The sequence below is a fragment of the Eulemur rufifrons genome, chromosome 25 (genome assembly GCF_041146395.1).
Source record: "Eulemur rufifrons isolate Redbay chromosome 25, OSU_ERuf_1, whole genome shotgun sequence".
Taxonomy (NCBI): domain Eukaryota; kingdom Metazoa; phylum Chordata; class Mammalia; order Primates; family Lemuridae; genus Eulemur; species Eulemur rufifrons.
Window position 1 is genome coordinate 7,400,279 of NC_091007.1, and position 19,845 is coordinate 7,420,123.

The following is a 19,845-nucleotide window of genomic DNA, read 5'->3' on the forward strand; positions in this document are numbered from 1 at the left end:
ATCAGCATTTCTTACATGGCAATTCTATTGGACAACCAAGATCAAAAACACCAACCTAGATGGACTGACAATTTCCTTCAGGATCAGAAATGATACGATTCTGTGAAAATGACACCTTTTGTTTGATTCTACCAAACCCCTTCTAATACTGACTTCAGAATTTGCACTAGCCAAATTTGAATAAAGTCCGGCTGCTTTAAGATTTAAATAAATGTTTTATGCTTTTTAAGAGTAGATAGATTTTAAGGTAATAATTACGGTTTCTAAGAGAAAATAAATGATCTGCATCAGTTGGTATTTATTAGGTAATGAGATAACATGGGCTCTCTGAAATTGGCTTTAGAGGTGGTGTAATACTCCTTCCCCGGGGTGAGAACACAGTCAGCATCCAAATCAGGATCATGCCCTGGGATTTATTCTCTTACAGAGAGCCATTTCCAAAGTGAAATGTTGGGCTTGGCCTGGATTCTGGGCAGGACCAATAATGACCTTTTTTCCTATATAGGCAGGTGTCCTGTATGAAGTAAGGGATCTGGAGGGTTATTAGAAAAGGCCCGGGAACACTTCAATATCTTTACCCCAAATCAATAGGCACGCACGGTCTCTGCCATCTATGTCTTCTAAAAATGATCTGTTTATTTACTGTCACTACCACCTTGCCCATTTTTGCCTTAAAAATGCTCATGGAAAAGAAAATGCTCATGGGGGAAAAGTTTCATGATGTTGGATTATTTAAAGCACAGACAACCAAAGCACAAATAGACAAATGCCGCTACATTAAACTTAAAAACTTTTGTGCATCAAAAGATACAATCAAAATTTTATAGAGTGAAAAGGCAACCCACAGAATGGGAGAAATATTTGCAAATCATATATCTGATAAGGGGTTAATATCCAGAGTATATAAAGAACTCCTACAACTCAATGACAAAAAAACAAGTCAAATAACTTGCTTAAAAAATGAACAAAGAACTTGAATAGGCATTTCTACAAAGATGACATGTGAATGGCCAAAAAGCATATGAAAACATGCTCAACGTCACTAATCATCAGAGAAATAGACATCAAAATCACAATGAGATAGCACTTCACAATCATTAGGATGGCTACTATCAAAAAAATCCAGAAAATTCTCGGTCAAGTAAAAAACAGCGTTTATTGTGAGATATTTTTCAGAAGGATTAAGTTATTAGCTTCTTTTTGTTCCCACTGAGTATGGCCAAGAGATATTCTTTTGCGGTATCAAGCAAAGTTTGCATCCCTTTCTTGGGTTTGACTTATGATCCTTTATTTAGGATTTTTCTTGCAGAAATATGATGAGGTGTAACAGTTAAAATCTAGAATCATACCTGTTACATAGAGTCAGGAAAACCTCAGGGGTACTTGGGAAAGTGGATCTCACTTTCTGGGGCTTTGGCTAAGGACTTGTTACTTCTTTCATGGTACCCAGAGAAAGAGCAGATTTCTCTAGTAACGTTATCCTATCGTTCTACAACTTCAGTGAAGTTGCTGCATTAGGTAAGATAGCATCAGTTTTCTTTTAAAGAGAGTGAGGTGAAGAGACACATGTCTACACACACTCAGGATCCCAGCTGACTCACCATTGGTTCAGCCCCTGCTTCCTGGACCACAATACGACCTTGCACTTGGTCTTCGAAAGTCATGCCTGGCTTAGGTCCCTGCAGGCTGAGCTTTCCTTTCCAGCTGAATCTGTCTCAGTAAATAAACACGTACTGAACAAAAAGAGGACATTTTAATATCTTTACTAAGATATCAACATAATTGATGCCTCCTAGGCTGACAGGTTGGGTTTAATTTCTAGTTAATAGAACCATACCCTATGTACACAATTCTCCGTTATTTCTTTACAGGCGAAAAAGCAGGGTTATCTAAAACTATGAAATGAGATCTTTGATTCAAAACAACAAAGCATGAAGTTCTCCCTTTGGACCAGGTGAGGGCACTAGTGTCCTCTCCCAAATATTTAATATTTACGGTGTTCAACGTGACAAGAAGGAAAAAATAACCACTTCTATTTAAAGTAGTCAAGTTGGTTGATGATGGCTAGATTTGCTTAGCTAATTTCCATTTCCATATATATATATATTTTCACTTTAGATCCCAACATCACATTCAGTTACATCCACTGGTTTTCAACCCTGGCCCCTGGCGGTACATGAGAATTACCTGGGTAGTTTCAGAAAACTTTGAAATCTCAGAAGACAGCCCCAGAAATTGTGATTCCATTGGTCTGAGGTGCAGTGTGGGCATTGATAATTTTAAAAAACACCCCTGAGTGCTTCTGACACATAGGCAGAGGTGACGGCTACTGTTAGGGTGTTAGTTAATTAGAAAAGGGTTTGTTAGGAAGGAAAATATTGGAAATTGGTTCTCTAAGTTAAATTAGTGTATGCTTCACCTGAGTGATACATAAGGTAATAAGATGCTTTTGTCCACTGTGAATAATGGTTGTCCCCCAGGCTTGATAAGCTTGTGTAGGCCACCACCAAACCACGGAGAGACTCTGCTATGATTCTGCAATCAGGTAAACACAGCCCTGGTAAGTTGCTGTTCCCACTCTGAATGTGCATCGCGGCGGTCTTAGGAGTTTGCACAGAACAGCGGGACAGCTGTAAAAGCCCTACAGACATAGGAGTAACAGGTAGGCTTGGTGGCTTTTTGGTCCAGCCATGCTCCTGACTGCGGTATCTGCAGCAAGTACAGTCATCTTGGGCTTTGATTTCCTGACCTGCAAAATGAGAGACTGCACTCTAGACCTTCCTACATTTTACTGTGCACATGAAACTTGGGGATCTTGCTGAAATGCAGCTTCTGATTTGGTAGGAGAGATCTGAGATGCTGTGTTTCCATAGCTGCTGGGTCGTGCCTCTGTTACTTGTCTATGGGACAGTAAGGTTCCCCATGACTCTGCAAATTCGTGATCCTGGTAGGTGACCTCTAAGATCTTATTTGGTCCTTGGCTAGTGTCTCTTCCTTCCCTCCCACCCCCACGAGCCATTCTGGTCCTCAGGGACAAGACATCTTCATACATGGACTTCACGAGGCTGTCTCTTCCCTCATCCTTCTTTGGAAGCCTGGTCTTTCCACATCGCTGTGCTATGTGATCTTCCTCCAAAGCAGATGTTTCCCCCTTTCCTCCCTTTGGCTGACCGTGTTTTCCAGGGAAGTTTCTATTCCTTGGTGTGTTTCCATGAACACCTGGCTAGACAAGGTGGGGCCGCCTGCATCCTGCCCGCCCCAACAGCACTCGCATGCAGCATTGGGGAGTGTCCCCTGGCCTCGCCACATGGACTTCTCCGTGGGAAATTGTCAAGGAGCACATTAAGCAAGCCAACCACATGCCCCCTCACAGTATCCTTTATTATTCATTCTTTCTTCCTTCAAAAGTTTTGGTGTGGTGGATCTTTGGCAAGCATCCTGTTCAAAGTCACCCAGAAGATAATTTTAAAAAAGAGGCTGGGTGCGGTGGCTCACGCCTGTAATCCTAGCACTCTGGGAGGCCGAGGCGGGTGGATCGCTCGAGGTCAGGAGTTCGAGATCAGCCTGAGCAAGAGCGAGACCCCGTCTCTACTAAAAATAGAAAGAGATTATCTGGCCAACTAAAATATATATATAGAAAAAATTAGCCGGGCATGGTGGCGCATGCCTGTAGTCCCAGCTACTTGGGAGGCTGAGACAGGAGGATCGCTTGAGCCCAGGTGTTTGAGGTTGCTGTGAGCTAGGCTGACACCATGGCACTCTAGCCCGGGCAACAGAGTGAGACTCTGTCTCAAAAAAAAAAAAAAAAAAGAAAAAGATACGCCCTTGGATGTCAACACAGCTTAATTACATTTTTAGGATAACGGTTATATTGAGGATTTAATTCAATTGAGGTTAATACAAAGAAATCTTACTGTGTGGCAGGGATGTCTTGTGGGGCCTTAAACTGATGACATTTTAGGGTCCTTAAGAGAAAGAATTCAAAACTATACGAGTACAAAATATGCACAGGGTCTCTGGGTGGGGACTGTGCAAGTGACAGGGCCAGCACTCTGGTGCTCAGTGTCGAACGAATGAATTGAATGAACAAAGCTGTGCAGACTCCTGGCTCTGGAACCTTGTGGTACTGCCAGGTGGCAGTATAGTACCAGATGTGGCAAGCTGACAGACACATGATTTGTTTTGAGTCTCAACAGAATGTGTTTGCGCCTACACTTTAAATTGCATCCCGTGTGCCGCAACTGCTCCTGATTTTGTTTTGGGAAGACAGTCTGACTTCCTTTGCCCAAACGTTGAAGTATTACAGGCACCTGCAAACGTGGTCCTCGCAGGTTACGAAATTGCAATGTGACGTGGTTTGGTCCTTACACTTTCTTACAAACTTTCCCCCCTTCTGTTTTATGGTACTTTCAAATTGCATTTATTATAAAGCAAAAAGAAAGTATTTCACATAACGTCTCCCACAAGCAATTTTAATGTGCTTCGGCTTTACTGATGGTTTTCATTGTATTAGACTTTACATTGATCTTCTAGCCACACAGTAACCACATCAATCCCCCCACCCCAATAATTTGACAAGATTTTCAAAAACGAACACTTGTTTTATATAGCAATTAAAGACATCTGTATAGCACAAATGGGTAGTGTTCATTTGTCTAATGCAAATGGCCACATGGAGATCCTTCTTTCCTTCCTCCATCCCTAAAATCAATTTTGGGTTTTTTATTCCATTAGTAGCTACCATTTGGGTATTGGTAAATTTGTGACTTAACTGTTAGCTTTAAAAGCAAAGAACCCGCACTGTGTTTTAATACCATGCTCTAAAATTACTCTCTAGGGATTATGGGTGCAGGTTTTTTTTACTGAAACCTGTTCTGTTTGTTTAATAAGCTCAGCTAGATTGAGCTTGCATATAGCCATCTTGGAAAAGTTATCAAATACAGCATTTTTATAAGGATATATTGAAGAATTAATGAGGTAAAAAGCTTCAAGGTTGAACATTCTCCACTGTGTCATATAGTTGAAAATGTGTCCATAATGAGAATACTGCTACATTAGAAAACTATTAGGCTAACTAGTGGCTTTTAGCTCTGTCCCCATCCCACATAATGTGGCAAAGACTGTGGGATCTGCCCTCAAAATTCTACTTTATAACTGAATATGGAAAGTTTATGGCTGGCTTATGTGCACTCCGTGAGTCCCCACATGGGTTAGTTGCAGGCCGCTTACTGCTACCGCTAAGTTACAAAATAGTAATTCTTTATTGAATAAAACTGCTGGGGAGACGAAGAGTTTACAATGCCTCTGACTTTAAAAAATAAAACTGGCATGATAGCTAAAGCAGGTGTTCTTACTGCACGTCTGATTTTAAAAATCCAATTAACACCAAGAATGACTCTGGAAAGTATTTGCAAAATGTTACTACCCCAAACTCCTCTTAAAGCCTTCTTACATAAGAAGAACCAGTTCAGGAAATAGTGTCTGCCTCTTCTAAAACAAAAATATTTTTAACCACTAAAGGTATTAGGAAAAGTAAAGATGACAAACATTTTAGCAGGATGTGCAGAACAAACGCCCTCCCAGCCCACAATGATTGATGCCCTGTCATTAGCAGGGTAGCTGCCCATTTCTTATCTTGATTGACAGCTTAATAAGGGACCTGGGGCTATCTTTTCAGGATGAACACACAACCTTACCAATTACTTTTAAATTATTGCTAATCTGTCAGAAAATAACAAGCATAAAGGAATAAAAATATCCCCAAAAGAGAAATGTCTGTTGAAGCACTTTTTACTTCCGGTGCTTTTAAAAGGTTCAGTTCAGAAAACTTGCCAGAATTTAGTCAATAGAATTTAGGCACCGAAGGTTTTTTATTTTATTTTATTTTTTAAAGAAAAACTTGTAGTTTATAATAGTTCATTGGTTCAATTAGGGGTGAAAAAGAAGGGAGTTTTGTAATGCAATTGTCCAGCAAAGGAAAACGCTTTAAATTGGGGGATTATGTGCGCAGACCACCTGTAGGGCATTCAGAGCGCTTTTCTATAATGCTTCAACCCATGCCTAGCTGCCTGCAGGCTGGCTAACAATGCCAGGAAAAGCTGTTTAAAAGGCTGAGCGCACTTGGGCTTCTGGTCTTCACTAACTGTTACAAGTCTTCCTCTCCCTCGCTCTCTCTCCTTTTTAAAGTAAAAGTCCCACATCCCTTTAAAGGAAGAACTTTAAGGCTCCGCGGTGGCCAATTGGTCTGCACCAAGAGAAGCCGGGCCGCAGGGAAAGAAACTTCAGACTATACAGCACATTTGGAGAGGAGAAAAGATCAAAGTTTTGCAAACTCAAAAGACCAAGTTCCCTACAGATTAACCCTATTCATTTAGCCCCTCTTAAAGGAATGATGTGCTGAGCCACTAGGCAGACAGGTAAAAAGTTCAACAATTGCCAAAGCATTCTTCTGCTAATTCAACAGCCTTCTGCTCAAATAAATTAGCTTAGTCTTGACAGAGGAACAATAGCTTTTTCTCTAGGAAAAGAAGCACATTTGGTATACACAAGCACTGAAGGTTATTAAGATGTTAACCCGTTAGTTTAATCCATTAAAGAGCCCCTGCTCTACTACCAGATTGTCAAGTGACTTATACTGTAAGGGCTGATCTGTGGTTTAAAACATCCACCTCTACCCTCCAGCAGTGTGTTCGGTCCCTGGAAACCCAGGTGCTTTGAAAATCACGGACGCGAGAAATTAATGTGGGGTTTTGAAACCTTTAGTGATAATATACAGGATAAATAACAAGGCCTAAGTAGGATTGCTGCCTTGCAAAAGTTCCATTTACATACACTAAGGTGAGAGTTGTTATCCATGGATCAGAAAAGAGCTCCCATGAGACACTGTCTTTTGGGAAGGTGCAAAAAGCTCAGTTTTGATTTCAGTTCAACAATGATATTTACTTAGCTAACAACTTAAGAACTAGAGTTTAACAGGTCAGTTTCTCCATGCCTAAAGTCAGGGTACAGAATGACAAACCAGAATAATGTCCATTTTTTCCCCCCATTTGTCCTAAACAAGCACTTTGAAGGTAACAGCTTAGAAGAGGCGGGGGAGAGGGCAATGTTTAAATCATTTATCAAAAGTCATTTTATTGACAAAATAGAATACTTATATCTGTTCTTACAGGGGGTAGCCTCTAGACTTTTTACAAAAAATGTACACATTGTATATCTTTGAATATATACATATTTTACACATTTTTACAATTTAACAAATAATTATATAAATACATCCTCTAATGTAAGAAACCCGTATTTACTTGGGGTGTGTAATTAAGACATTTCTAGTTTGTTTATTTAAGGCATTTGCCTGGTCATTAAGAATACCCAAACCATGCAATCCCATTAGGTCGCGGTCGTCCCTCCTCCAGGGTATGTTAGGAGTAAGAGTTTACGTAGGAGAGTCGAGGGGGAAAAAGAGGTCCCTCAGGTGACATGTGTAGATCTGGCTAGAAGCTCAGCAAAGCGCAACCAGCGAGTGCTCCAAACCTCGGGTTCTGGAAGCGGCAGAGTCCACCCCCTCTGGCCGACAGAAATTAACGCCTGGCGGGAGGAGCTCCCCGCGCATCAATGGAGGGAAGGGGCTGGGTCTGGGAGGCTTCAATGCCAGGTACTTTGTTCTAAGCGAGTCATTTAAGTCCCAGCTAATGGATACCATTAAGAGTTCATTATCATGCTAATAGCAATCAACACTGTGAAGGGGTGGGAACCTCAGCCCGTCAAGTGTCCCTTCGCTGCACTTGTCTCCTCGCCCCGCTCCCCACCTCTTCTGGGCGCCCCCTCCCCTCCGCTCAGACCTGGGACAATGGCATCTGCTTTGGATAGGACACGGAGCTGGCCGTGCCAGACCGCCACGTCAGGCCGGTGCTGACGTCGCTGTAGAGGGAGCCCCCGCCGCCGCCCGGCCCCCCGCCCCCGCCAGGCCCCGCGCTGCCCCCGCCCCCCGGCCCGCCGCCTCCCCCCGCGGCCGTGGCGCCCGCGCCCCCACCCACCGCGGCGCCCTTGCTGGCCCAGCAGCAGCGGGTGCACAGGGAGCGCCAGGACTCGAGCGTCTTGCCCGACCAGACCCACACGCCCGAGGTGATGCCCACCACGAGGCACATGAAGTACTTGAGCATGAAGACCGCGTAGTCGGGCCTGCGCGCCTGGTCGGGCTGCAGGTCCCGCAGGCACGGGCAGTTGTGCGTGGCCTCCCAGCGCGGGCGGTTGTGCTGCTCGTAGAAGAGGCAGGCGACCACGACAGCGGCGGGCACGGTGTAGAGCACCGTGAAGAGGCCCAGGCGGATCATGAGCTTCTCCAGCTTGTGCGTCTTGGTGGGGCCGCCCTGCTGCTTGATGACCGAGCGGATGCGGAAGAGCGACACGAAGCCGGCCAGCAGAAACATGGTGCCGATGAAGAGGTAGATGACGAGCGGTGCCAGCACGAAGCCGCGCAGGTTGTCGAGGCTCTGGTTGCCCACGTAGCAGATGCCCGCCACCGGGTCGCCGTCCACCGAGCTGAGCGCCAGCACGGCGATGGACTTGACGCTGGGCACGAGCCACGCAGCCAAGTGGAAGTACTGCGAGTAGCCAGCGATGGCCTCGTTGCCCCACTTCATGCCGGCCGCCAGGAACCACGTGAGCGACAGGATCACCCACCAGATGGAGCTGGCCATGCCGAAGAAGTAGACGAGCAGGAAGACCACCGTGCACAGCGCGGGGCCGGTGGTCTCGTAGCGCACGTGTTGCTCCACTGCGCCCAGCTCCTCGTACTCGCCGCGCCCCCCGGGGCCGCCCGCGCCCGCGCCCGCCGCGCCCGCGCCCGCCGCCGCCGCCGCCGCGCCGCCCGCGCCCCCAGCGGCCCCGGCGCCCGGCGCGCCGCCGCTGCACGCCACCTTCTCGTGGCCCGCCACCAGGCGCACCAGATAGCCGACGGACACGAAGAGGTAGCAGGCGGAGAGGAAGATGATGGGCCGCTCGGGGTACTTGAAGCGCTCCATGTCGATGAGGAACGTGGAGACGGTGGCGAAGGTGGACACGAAGCAGAGCACCGACCACAGGCCGATCCAGAAGACGGTGAAGGCGCGCTCGTCCTGGCTGAAGAAAGGGTTGTGGCAGGGCAGCGCGCAGTTGGCGATCTGGCCCGTCTTGACGCGGTTGTAGAGCGGGTGCCGCTCGCTGGACACGCTCACCATGGGCGCGCGGCACTGGCACCCTGGCTCGCAGGGAGCCGCGCCGCCGCCAGGGGGCCGCGCCTTCCCGCCGCCGCCGCCGCCGCCACGAGTTGGGGGCGCCGCCGCGTCCCCGCCGCCACCGCCCCTGCCGCCGCTGCCCCCGCCGCGGTGCGGGGGTCTGGCCCCCGGAGGGCGGCCGTGGCCGCTGCCAGAGGGCGGCTGCTCACCGGGCGGCGGCGGCGGCAGGCGGCGCGGCGGGCTGGGCGCGGCCGTGGTGAGGTCGGTGCGGTTGTAGTCCATGCACAGCGTGTCGGGGTTGCCCTGCTCCGGCAGCCGGTCGCAGCGCATGCGGTCGGGCCAGGCGAAGCCGTACTGGCGCATGAGCGGCGCGCAGCCGGCCTTGGCGCGCTCGCACACCGAGCGGCAGGGCGGCAGCGGCTTCTTGTAGTCCTCCAGGCAGATGGGCGTGTACATGCTGCACAGGAAGAACTTGAGGTCAGGCGAGCACTGGATCTCCACCAGCGGCCAGAACTGGTGCACCTCCAGGCCCGCCTCGTCCTGCGTGTCGTGGTTGAACTGGTTGGGCATGTAGGTGTAGTTGTAGCCGATGCCCTTGCACAGCGGCACGGTGATCTCTTGGCACGCCAGCTCCTTGGCCGAGGCGGCCGCCGCGCCGCTCGAGCGCTGCAGCAGCGCCAAGGCGGCCAGCAGCGAGGTCACTTCCAACAGGTAACCCCACTCCATGCTGCGCGCCTCGGACCCGTGCTTTCGCCCTGCAGGCGGCGCGCAGAGGGGCGCAGGGGGACCCAACGACTGAGCCGGAGAGGGGGAGAGTGGGGACCTGCCGGGTCTCCCTCCTGCCTCTCCCGGGAATGGGGGGTTCTGCCGATAATCTAGCCCCTTCTCGGGGCGCGTCCGCAGCCTGGGCAGCGGCCTTCCGCACCTCCTTTCCGCCGCTCCAGGGATTTGAAGGTGGCTGCGGGCGCGCGCCACAGTCCCGGGGGGTCTGTTCTTCTCACTCCCGGGCGCGCTCAGCCCTAGCGGAGCGGAGTGGCCGGCCCTCGGCTCATCGTCTCGCACTCGCTCGCCTCCTCTCCCGCGCGCCCGGCCACTTCTCCGCGCAGTGCCCGGCGGCGGTGACTTTGCCGGGCACAGAGGGCGGCGGTGAAGCAAGTTTCCTCTCGGGCCGCGGTGCGCAGTCAAGATGGCTGGGCCGGGCTGCTGGCCGCGCCGGGTCAGCCCTGGCGGCCCCCTCTGTGCCCCCGGGGGCTCATACCCGCCCCCAAGGCCGCAAGGCTGCTGCTGGAGTTCTGGACCCGCCTCTGCCGAGACCGCCGCCCTCGCTCTCCGATGTCTGTCCGTCAGTCCGTCCTCCGCCGGGACAGACAGACCCGCCTCCGGTGAAAGTCCGCGCCGTGCTCCGGCCGCAGTCGCACGCGGTGCAAGCAGTCCCCTTCTCGCTGGACACGGGCAGATCCAGGCTAGAAGGCGGAGCGGACACCTGAGTGGCGCGGCCCGCGCCCAGCCTCCGCCGCCTCCTCGGCGGGAGCAGCGCTCTTCGTCCAACTTCCCGGCTCCAGCCCCGCTGGCGCCTCGCGGCTGGCTCATGAATATTTATACGGCGCGGACTCGGTCTCCGCCCCCGGCTCCGCGCGCCAATCGCGGGGCAGCGGGGCGGGGTCTACGCGCGGTCCAGGCCCCGTCGTCCTTAAGGCCGTCCCCGAGCGTCCGCGCCGCCCAGCGCGCTTTCTGTGGATGGGGAGTTTGGATAACCTTGGGATTGACCGCGGAGAAAGAGCATTTGCCACCACGGTCCCCGCGGCGCTCAGTGCGTTTGAGGTCTCGGTTCCAGTTCCCCGAGTCCGTACTTGGGGGCTGGGACGGGGTTTCACGTAGCGCCACCTCCCCGGCCCATATAAACCAGTCAGTCCCCTGCCTACTGCCCTCCACGAATGCGGGGTCCTACGGGCGTGGGGGTCCCGCGCATCTCCGCGGGCTGGGCGGCGCCGAGACCCCACGGCAGGCGAGTGCGCTGGGGTCTGTCGTGGCCCGGCGCTGCGGGGGACCAGGGGAGGGGTGTCTTTCTTGGAGTTCTCAGAATGGTAGTTTTTGAGGTTTGGAGATATGGGGCGGGGGGAGTGGAGCGACCGCGGCTCACCCTAAACGATGGGGCTGGCCCGGGGGAGGTACCCGGGGGAGGTGCCCGGGAGCCCAGCCGCGGGGCGCGGGGGACAAGTGGCCGCCCGGGACTCCCGCCCGCCCGCGCTGCGGGACCCAAGGGAGCCTGTTTCCTTCCCTGGAGAGTGGGGCGATCAGAGCCCCGATCTAAAAGGGGGTTTTGCCAATTAGTTGAGATGGCATACCTATGTAAAGCGTTGGGACGCAGTGCTCTCTTAGGACACATCATTCCATTTCCCCTTCAAAAATCCAAACCAAACAAAAACTTAGAAATAGGACAGACTGCAAACTCTTGCTGTTGGATTCTCTCTCTTCGCCTTGTACTTTGAAACCAGACGTTCATCGATCGGAAGTTCACATGCTTTTGCCAGAGCCTCCGTTTCCAGCGTGGGGGGCGGGCTGCACCCTGGCGCGGATGGGGGACACGTATCCACGCTCCGCACCGGGCTGCAGCCGGACCGCGCTGCCACCAGCCCCGCCGGGGACGCGGCCCGCGAGCGCCCCCCGCCCGCTCCGCATCCTCCTGAACCGGGCGGCGGGGGGGGGGGGGGGGGGGTGGCGCGGGCGGGCGAGGGCCGGCGGCCTGGCAGGTTCATTTACGCTTGTTAGGGCGTCCCAGGGGGTTGTCTTTCTCCTAGAATGGAGTGTTTATTTTTTAATTGATGTGCTGTTTCATTTAGCGCTTGTATGGAACTCATGCTGGGGCTGTAATTACTGTAATCTCGGGAACAAGCATTTCAGTTAGCCAGGAGGGTGGCAAAATACACTCTCTCTCTCCCCCTCCTCTCCCTCCTCCCCTCCCTTCCTCTCTCCTCCTCCTCTTCCTCTTCCTCTTCTCTCTCTCTTTCTCTCTCTCTCACTGCTCTCCCTCCTCTCCTCCCTTCTCTCTCCTCCTCCTCCCACTCCCTCCTCCTCTCCCTCCCTCCCTCCCTCTCTCTCCCTCTCTTTTTTAATTTTTTTCAATATTTTTTGCTATTTGTCAGGTTTCATACTGCAACAAGTAGAGCAAGCTAGAGAACAGAAGTTGCTGGGGACATGGGGACAGAGAAACAGAATTAAAGGTACATTTGAGGCCAGTTCAGGATTTGGAGGGGGGAGGCTGCTGGTGGTGGTAGTTGGAGGTGATCTGTTTAAAAACAATTGTCACAAAACAAAAATAACTAGCAGTATTTGTATAATAGACTGCTTGAGCCAGTGGGATCTCTGTCTTCCTCTCTCTGCTGTCTCCAGCTTAGTTTAGCAACCTCGTTATGAACCACATTTCAGGTAGACAGGCAGAAACACCTCCACCCCGTTTTGGGCAAGTTCTGTGTTTTTTGTGTTTATGTTTCTAGGCATATCCACCAGGCTATAGTTGTACCTCACATCTTCTTCTTCTTTTCTTCTTCTTCTTTTTTTTTTTTGAATTGAAGTCTGGTTAGAACATCTTTATACTGAAAAAGAAACAACACTTCCTTCCCACTTTTGTTTCAGAAAAACTAACTCCATAGGAATTCGAAAATCAAAGGCTTCAGAAATATTAGATGATTCAGCAGAAAATGGACTATTCAAAAATGCAGACTCGACCTTTCCTTGGTCTTTTTTTTTTTTTTTATCGATTCTGTTCCCCTTTCCTGCAAATCGGAATTCTTGTTTGTGGTATGTTGAATGTAGAAAGTCACCTATCTCTTTAGTTGGTGCCTTGTTCATAGAGGGCTCTTCTAGAATATTAAGCTGCACATAATTCCTGGAGTTATTCTGATCTGAGCACAGAAAGCCCCCTTCAAGACCACCAGGGGCGCTGCATTGCCCAGATCATGGATGGGAGGAGCCAGTTTCCAAAAGCAACACAGATGGTGAAAAGTTTCTCCTGCCTTTCTTCCTCGGGGAAATGTCAAATAGTGAAGTTTAGAATTACACTATATAAATTTGCTAGAATTAGGTAAAAGCAAACTGACATTTGAACATTGAAGCTGAAGATAGTTGATTCTGGCTCTTAATTGGCTTAAAAATTTTTTTTTTTTTTCTTTTGAAACAAGATGAAAGGTTTTATGATGTGGAATGTGGAAATTTTTGCTAAGTGTATTAAGCTTGCATGAAAAAATAAGCAGCCAAAAGTTCAGACTTTCAAAAATCATGTTATCAGCTATTTGGGAGATCTTACTGATTCGTGAGGTTAAAACCACTTACGTAAAAATCATGAAAAATTTACTTTTAACTGAGAGAATATAAGAATAGCATTTTACATTTACTATAAAATTAAATGGCTATTTGTCAATCTTTTAATGTAGAAAGGAGAGATTTAGGAAGCCAATTAGTGTATTAGTAATGATGGGTTTGCTAAAAGAAACCAGAACGTTTTATTAACTTTGCTGGGTAAATAATGGTATTTTCATTGTATGTAAAGCAGCTGTTTTTTAGGGGAGGGGTAATTATCCTGACCTTTCACTTTTTCTTAATGGTAGGAAGGTCTCTTTTATGTGTCTCATTCATAAATTCAATAAATATTTATTTAGTACCAACTGTTGTGGTTCTCATTGCTGCACAACAATGATCCCCACACTTAGTGCCTTAAACCAACCTTTTAAAATTTTGCTTGTGAGTTTGAGGATCAGAAAGTTAGGAAGGGCTTTGCTAGGCTGATCTGGCTTGGATTTTGTTTGGGGGCTCTCGTGAGGTTGCAGCTAGATGTCCACAGGACTGTAGTCATTGGAAGCCTTGATGAGGCTGAACAACCAAGCTGGTGCACACTCCTGTGGCTGCCCATAGATGCTGGCTGTCAACTGGAGTGACTCCTTGCATGATGGGTCATTCCTCAAAGTGAGCATCTTAAGAGAACCAGGTGAAAATTTCATGATTGTCTTTATGACTTAGCCTCATATTCACACAGCATCATTTTTTTTTTTTTTTTTAAAGAGAAGGAATCTTTGCTCTGTCTCCCAGACTAGAGTCCTGTGGTGCGATCATAGCTCACTGCAGCCTCAAACTCCTGGGCTCAAGCAATCCTCCTGCTCAGCCTCCCAAGTTGGTGAGATTATAGGTGTGTTCCTAGCCTGGCCACACAGTATCACTTCTGTGGTACTCTACTTGTTGAAGCCCTACAAATCTGCTCAGATTCAAAGGCAGGAACATGGACCTACCTCAAAATGGAAGAAATGTCAAACAGTCTTGGGTCTGCAGCTTGAAATTGCCACACCAACTAAGTGCCAGGCCCTATGTTAAGTGTTAGGGCTATAAAGATGGATAAGACTTTGTCTCTTTTACAGGGAACTCGCGTGGGACAGCCACAGATAAACAACTATAAAACGCTGTTTGGTAGACATTTACAAAGCACACAGAAATCATGTTAGGGAGCAAGTAAATGTTCCTAAAATAGCTGGGAAAGGACTTCATGGAGATTTTGAAGAACGAACAGGAGTTTGTTAATTTGAGGAGAGGAGGAGGGTTCTAGGCATGTGATAGAGCATTTACAAATCAAAAAGGTGAACTTGCCTTTGGGTTTGCTGTTCTCCTGAGAACAAGCATTTTCCTAGAACAGAAACATTGTAATTTGTATTCAATCAGTTGATACAATTTGTACCTTTGAATAGGTTACATTTGGAATCTATAGAGTTCAATATCTGTTACAATGTTTTCAACTTGGAGTGCAAGGGTGTCTGCTCCAATGCAAGACTGTTTACAACACATGGTAAGAGACCAGCATCTGTTTGGGTCTAACTTCTGTTGTCCAAGGTCAGATGCTTTATAGTTTCATGGTCACTGAAGATTCTTACACTCTTTGTGTGTTAATTATCATCAAAACTTAAGTCTTGTCTCCTCCTCTTTTCCCCATAACCTCATGCAGGTGGGAGCTGTTAATAAGGTTCCAGTTTATTTTACTAGAGCAATGTGTTTTGCTTCAGAGTATATTTCTGCTTTAAGAAATCCAATTGCCTGTAGGGCCTCTAGGCAAGGCCAGGTTAGAGAATGGCTTTGTCTGGCAGAACAAGCTAGGTGGTTTGTAGTGTTTGCTCAAGTGCCTGTCTTCCCACAAACTCCCTGCGGGGTAATTACTTGCAGGAACACCTTACTAAACAGCTAAGAAGCATAGCTATTAAGGACTGCCAGAGATGAAAATTTATTTCTCACCTGTGTGTTTTGCAGAACCTCATAGGGTTGAGTAATAAATAAGTTTCCCATAACCTACAGAGAACATAGAATTCAGGGGAATCATATGGGGGTTCAGTCTGTGGCTATGTCCAATTCCCTGCAGCCAATGCCTCCAAACAAACCAGTGTCTAAAGAATATGCCCCTGTGAAGGTACAGTGTATTTGTTCTTTATATTTCCTCTAGCACTTTGTGTCCATTTTACTTTCTGTTTTTACATTATTCTCTGTTCTCAGGAAAATATCTGTGGCACAGTGAGCCAGTTGTTGGAGCACTGTTTCTGTTTTGATCTTGGTAATTGTCTTTCTTCTTAGATGCTAGTGTGGGAGGCTCCTTGCTAACTAAGTCTTGCCTACAAGCATTTAGTAGAATGTGATTGCTGGACTTGTTCGTACAGGATCTCCTACCATGAGATTCCCTTATCCTACCTAAGGCGAGCCAGATTCACCTAGGTGGGTTTTTACAATTACGCATTTGATTCCACTCTCATTTGAGAGTCTCTGCCTTTGTAAGCAACTGTCACTCATGGTGGAGAATCTTTCCTTGGGTATGTTGGTGTTAAGACTTTCGGCTACTTTGGGGGCTGAAAAGGAAGGATTCATGTTTTTCCTTGTTGGTCTGTTACCCTGTTGATTATTAAGTCATTATGTTTTCCATTGAGATCCATGTGGTCTCTGGGTTCCTGTTTCAATAAATATGTCTATCTCTGTATGGACTTGGCATTGCTTCTTCATTTTGTGGTCTCATGGGTCTCGTCCTCCAGTCTTAAAATTCAGAAGCCAGAAAGTTTCACCTGATGTTTTATCTGTCAAAAAATCTGAAAGGATTCATTTTCCATTAGCATTCTATTGGAGCCTGGTTGCCTCGTGGTAATAAAATACCAAGGTTTCTGCTGGAAGGTAATCTATTGGAATTATACATCCTGGTTTTTTTTTGATTAGAGTAAAAAATGTAGATATAACTAAACAGACTGAATCCTAACCTATAATTCATAATTGCAGAATGATGAATGTGAGCCTTGTTCCTAAATTCCCCAAGTGAGCAATAAAAACTGTACTTAGAAAAATGAAGTTTGGATTCTATGCTAATAGTAACTATAGGGAATAGTCACTTTGCTCAAGAATAAGAGTGACCAGAATAAGGATGGAAAGTAGTTTGATCTGTGTTACATTGTTAATGTATTGGAGGATAGTGAGAGCAAAGATGGGATGAGTAAGATTGGAGTAGAATAATAATCTTAGCTACCACTTACAGCGTGTCTTTTATGTGCCAGGCTCTGGGCTTGACCATTTTTTTTTTTAAAATAATTTTGGATGTTTCAGCGACTAGTAACAGTTAACCCAACTCAAACTGGCTCATACAAGATGGAAATTGTAACTCATACAACAAGAAGTACAGAAGCAGGGTAACTTCCCAGGTTGGTTGATGCAGATTTTCAAAAATATCATCAAGGGTTCAGGTTCTTTCTATTTCTCTGCCCTGCTCTCCTCAGGGGTGTTGGCAGTGGTGACCTCAGAGTCACAAGATGTGCTGTAGCATTCTGGCATCTCCCCAGAAGTCTCCTGGCAAATGTTATTGGCTGAGTTAGGCTGAATTCCCGCTCCTAAACCAACCACTGGCAAGAGGAATGGGATTACCACAATTGGCTTAAAGAAATCAGGTCACCCCATCCCTGGAGCTAGGAATTATTAATAGTTCATCTTGCTCTGAAGCACCTGACCATGGGGAAGAGGGTGAATACCTCAATGAAATTAAGGTTTATAAGAAAGAAAGAAGGAAAGTAGGGATGGACATTGGGTAGGCAACCAACACTCTGCCACATGGCTATATTCATTTCTGTCTCTATCTGCATCTCTCTTTCTCTCTCTCTTTTTTTTTTTGTGAGACAGAGTCTTGCTCTGTCACCCCAACTAGAGTGCAGTCATCTCACCACAGCTCACTGCAACCTCAAACTCCTGCGTTCAAGTGATCCTCCTGCCTCAGCCTCCCGTGTAGCTGGGACTACAGGTGCACACCACCACACGAGGCTAATCTTTCTATTTTTTGTAGAGACGGGGTCCACTCTTGCTCAGGCTGGTCTCCAACTCCTGAGCTCAAGCGATCCTCCCACCTCGGCCTCCCAGAGTGCTAGAATTACAGGCATGAGCCACCGCGCTCACCAATTATTTTTAAATATTTTATAAGTGGTATTATATCTCTCCTTTTATAGATAGCTTTATCAACTCAACAGCTTGCTTAGTATTGATTTGGTTAAAATTTTTATGCTGATCGTAGTATTCCATTGTTTGATTAAACCACATTTTATTGTCTACTCTACTAGTGATGAGTAGTTTTGGTGGTTTCCACGTTTTCACTGGTACACTTGGTGCTGCAGTGAATATCTTTGATTGTATCCCCTTGAGTATGTGTTCTGGAGTTTCTCTAAGGTAGCTATCTGGAAATTGAATAGTGATGTGTAGTCCATACTCATTTTCAAATATGCTAAGTATTGCCACATTGCTCTTCAAAGCGGCTGAACCAAGTAATTGTGCTCACAGAAAACGTGCGTGAGTTTCTGATTTCCAACAGCCTCACCAACACTTAGGAGATTAGACTCTACCTGTCAGATGAGTTCATGAAAGAAGCTCATTGTTTTAATCTGTGTTTCTGATCGCTAATGACACTAAACACATTTTTATATGCTTTTGGACCAATTGGATTACCCTTTCCACAAGTTACCTCTTCTTATCCTTTGTTCATATTTTTCTGCAGGGTTGTTTTGTCTTTTGTGTTTTGATTTGGGTTAGTTCTAAAAATATCTTGGACATTTATCCATTTGCTTTGAAACTATTTCTCTGAGTTTATGGCATATCATTTTATTTTATCTTTAGTAAAAATCTTAAAATTTTTAATCTGCTCAAATTTTCCTTAATGGGTTCTTTTTTTTGGTCTTATTTAAGATATCTTCCCCTCACATGTTGTAAAGTTATTCTGCAATATTTTTTTTCTAAAATTTTGGATTTAGAAAAATTTTCTTGTCATATTTAGGTTTTAAACCATACAGAATTTATTTTTGTGATTTGTGTGAAGTTGGTAGCTAATTTTATTTCTTCCCATATGTATTGCTAATTAAGAGAGTAGCACAGTTGTTGAATAGTCCATTCTTTCTCTTCATTTATAATGTCACCTCTAGGTCTTACATGTAGCTATGTTTGTTTCTAGGGTCCATTCAGTTATATTTATCTATCTACTATTTCTGCACTATAACACATATTTTAATTACTGAGGTTTTAGAAATCTTAGTTTCTGATAGATGAGGACACCTCGAGCTTCCTTGTCCAAATTATATCGTTCTTTCTTATCCATTTCCCCTCCAAGAATTTCAGGACCACTTTGTCAAAAGGTCTGTGAAAACTCTGTCATATCTCTGGTTTTGTTTCCTTTCCTCATTATTTCTAATTATTTTCCTTGAATTATTTTACCAGAAGTTTGTGTATTTTATCAGTCTTTTCAAGGAATATGTTTTTGGTTTCATTTAATCTTTCTGATTTTTATTATAATTTCTGTATTGAACCATGAATTATTTAAAGTCTAATTTTTATTGCATTTCCATCAGAGAACATGTTCCAAATGAGGTAGATTTTTTTTTTTTGAGACTTGTTTAGTGGCATAGTCCATTGTCAGTTTTTGTAAATGTTCCACATGTGGTTGACAAGAATGCGACTTCTGTAACTATTGTGTGTTCTATATGTGACCGTTGAGTCAATTATTGAGAAATGTAAGTTAAAATTCCCTACTAAAATTGCATATTTCTAGGTTCTTTCCAGTAAATCTTATTTTTTGTTTGTTGGTTGGCTGGTTTCGTTTGTTGTTGATTTGAGGCTATGTTGCTAGGTATATAAAGATTCAAAATTGTTATATCTTCCTGATGAATTGTTCCTTTTATTATTAGGCAATCACCCTTTTTATCCTTAATAATTCCTTTCCCTCACCACTTAAAATTAATTTTATTGATGGTTATATATTTATATGAGGTTGTGCTGTTGTTATTGTTAGTATTTTTCAGATATTTACCCCCACGTTATCTTACTTTAAATTTTTCTGTGTCATTCTGCTTAAGATGACTCTCTTGTTAACAACATATACCTAGATTTTCAAAATACAATTTGTAAGTCTCTGTATTTTATTTGGGAAATTTGGTTTCTTTATATTTATTACGATTACCTTAAACTGTATTTCATCAAATCTAAGATACCATTGATTGTAAGATGCAACATTGTTTTGGGTACCACTAAGAAAGAAAAAAATGTCTATAATTAAACAGTGATATAATGCTTACTTTGAACTTATTAAAAGGGACCTTTTAGA

The 19,845-nt window shown here is 46.1% G+C and overlaps 1 protein-coding gene across 2 annotated transcripts; it reads right to left on the reverse strand.

Moving 5' to 3' along the window:
* Positions 1-5,898: 5,898 nt before the first annotated feature.
* On the reverse strand, positions 5,899-9,938 carry FZD8 (frizzled class receptor 8). 2 transcript variants are annotated; one of them, XM_069458747.1, is made up of 3 exons: positions 9,362-9,938; positions 8,900-9,235; positions 5,899-8,773 (listed from the first exon to the last, which is right to left on the reverse strand). In XM_069458747.1, exons 1-3 carry the CDS (start codon positions 9,936-9,938, stop codon positions 7,833-7,835), a joined length of 1,854 nt encoding a protein of 617 aa, XP_069314848.1. In that variant the 3' UTR covers positions 5,899-7,832. The 2 variants fall into 2 exon arrangements, with proteins under 2 accessions (XP_069314848.1, XP_069314846.1); XM_069458745.1 differs by having other exon boundaries at positions 5,899-9,938.
* Between the last annotated feature and the right edge of the window lie 9,907 nt (positions 9,939-19,845).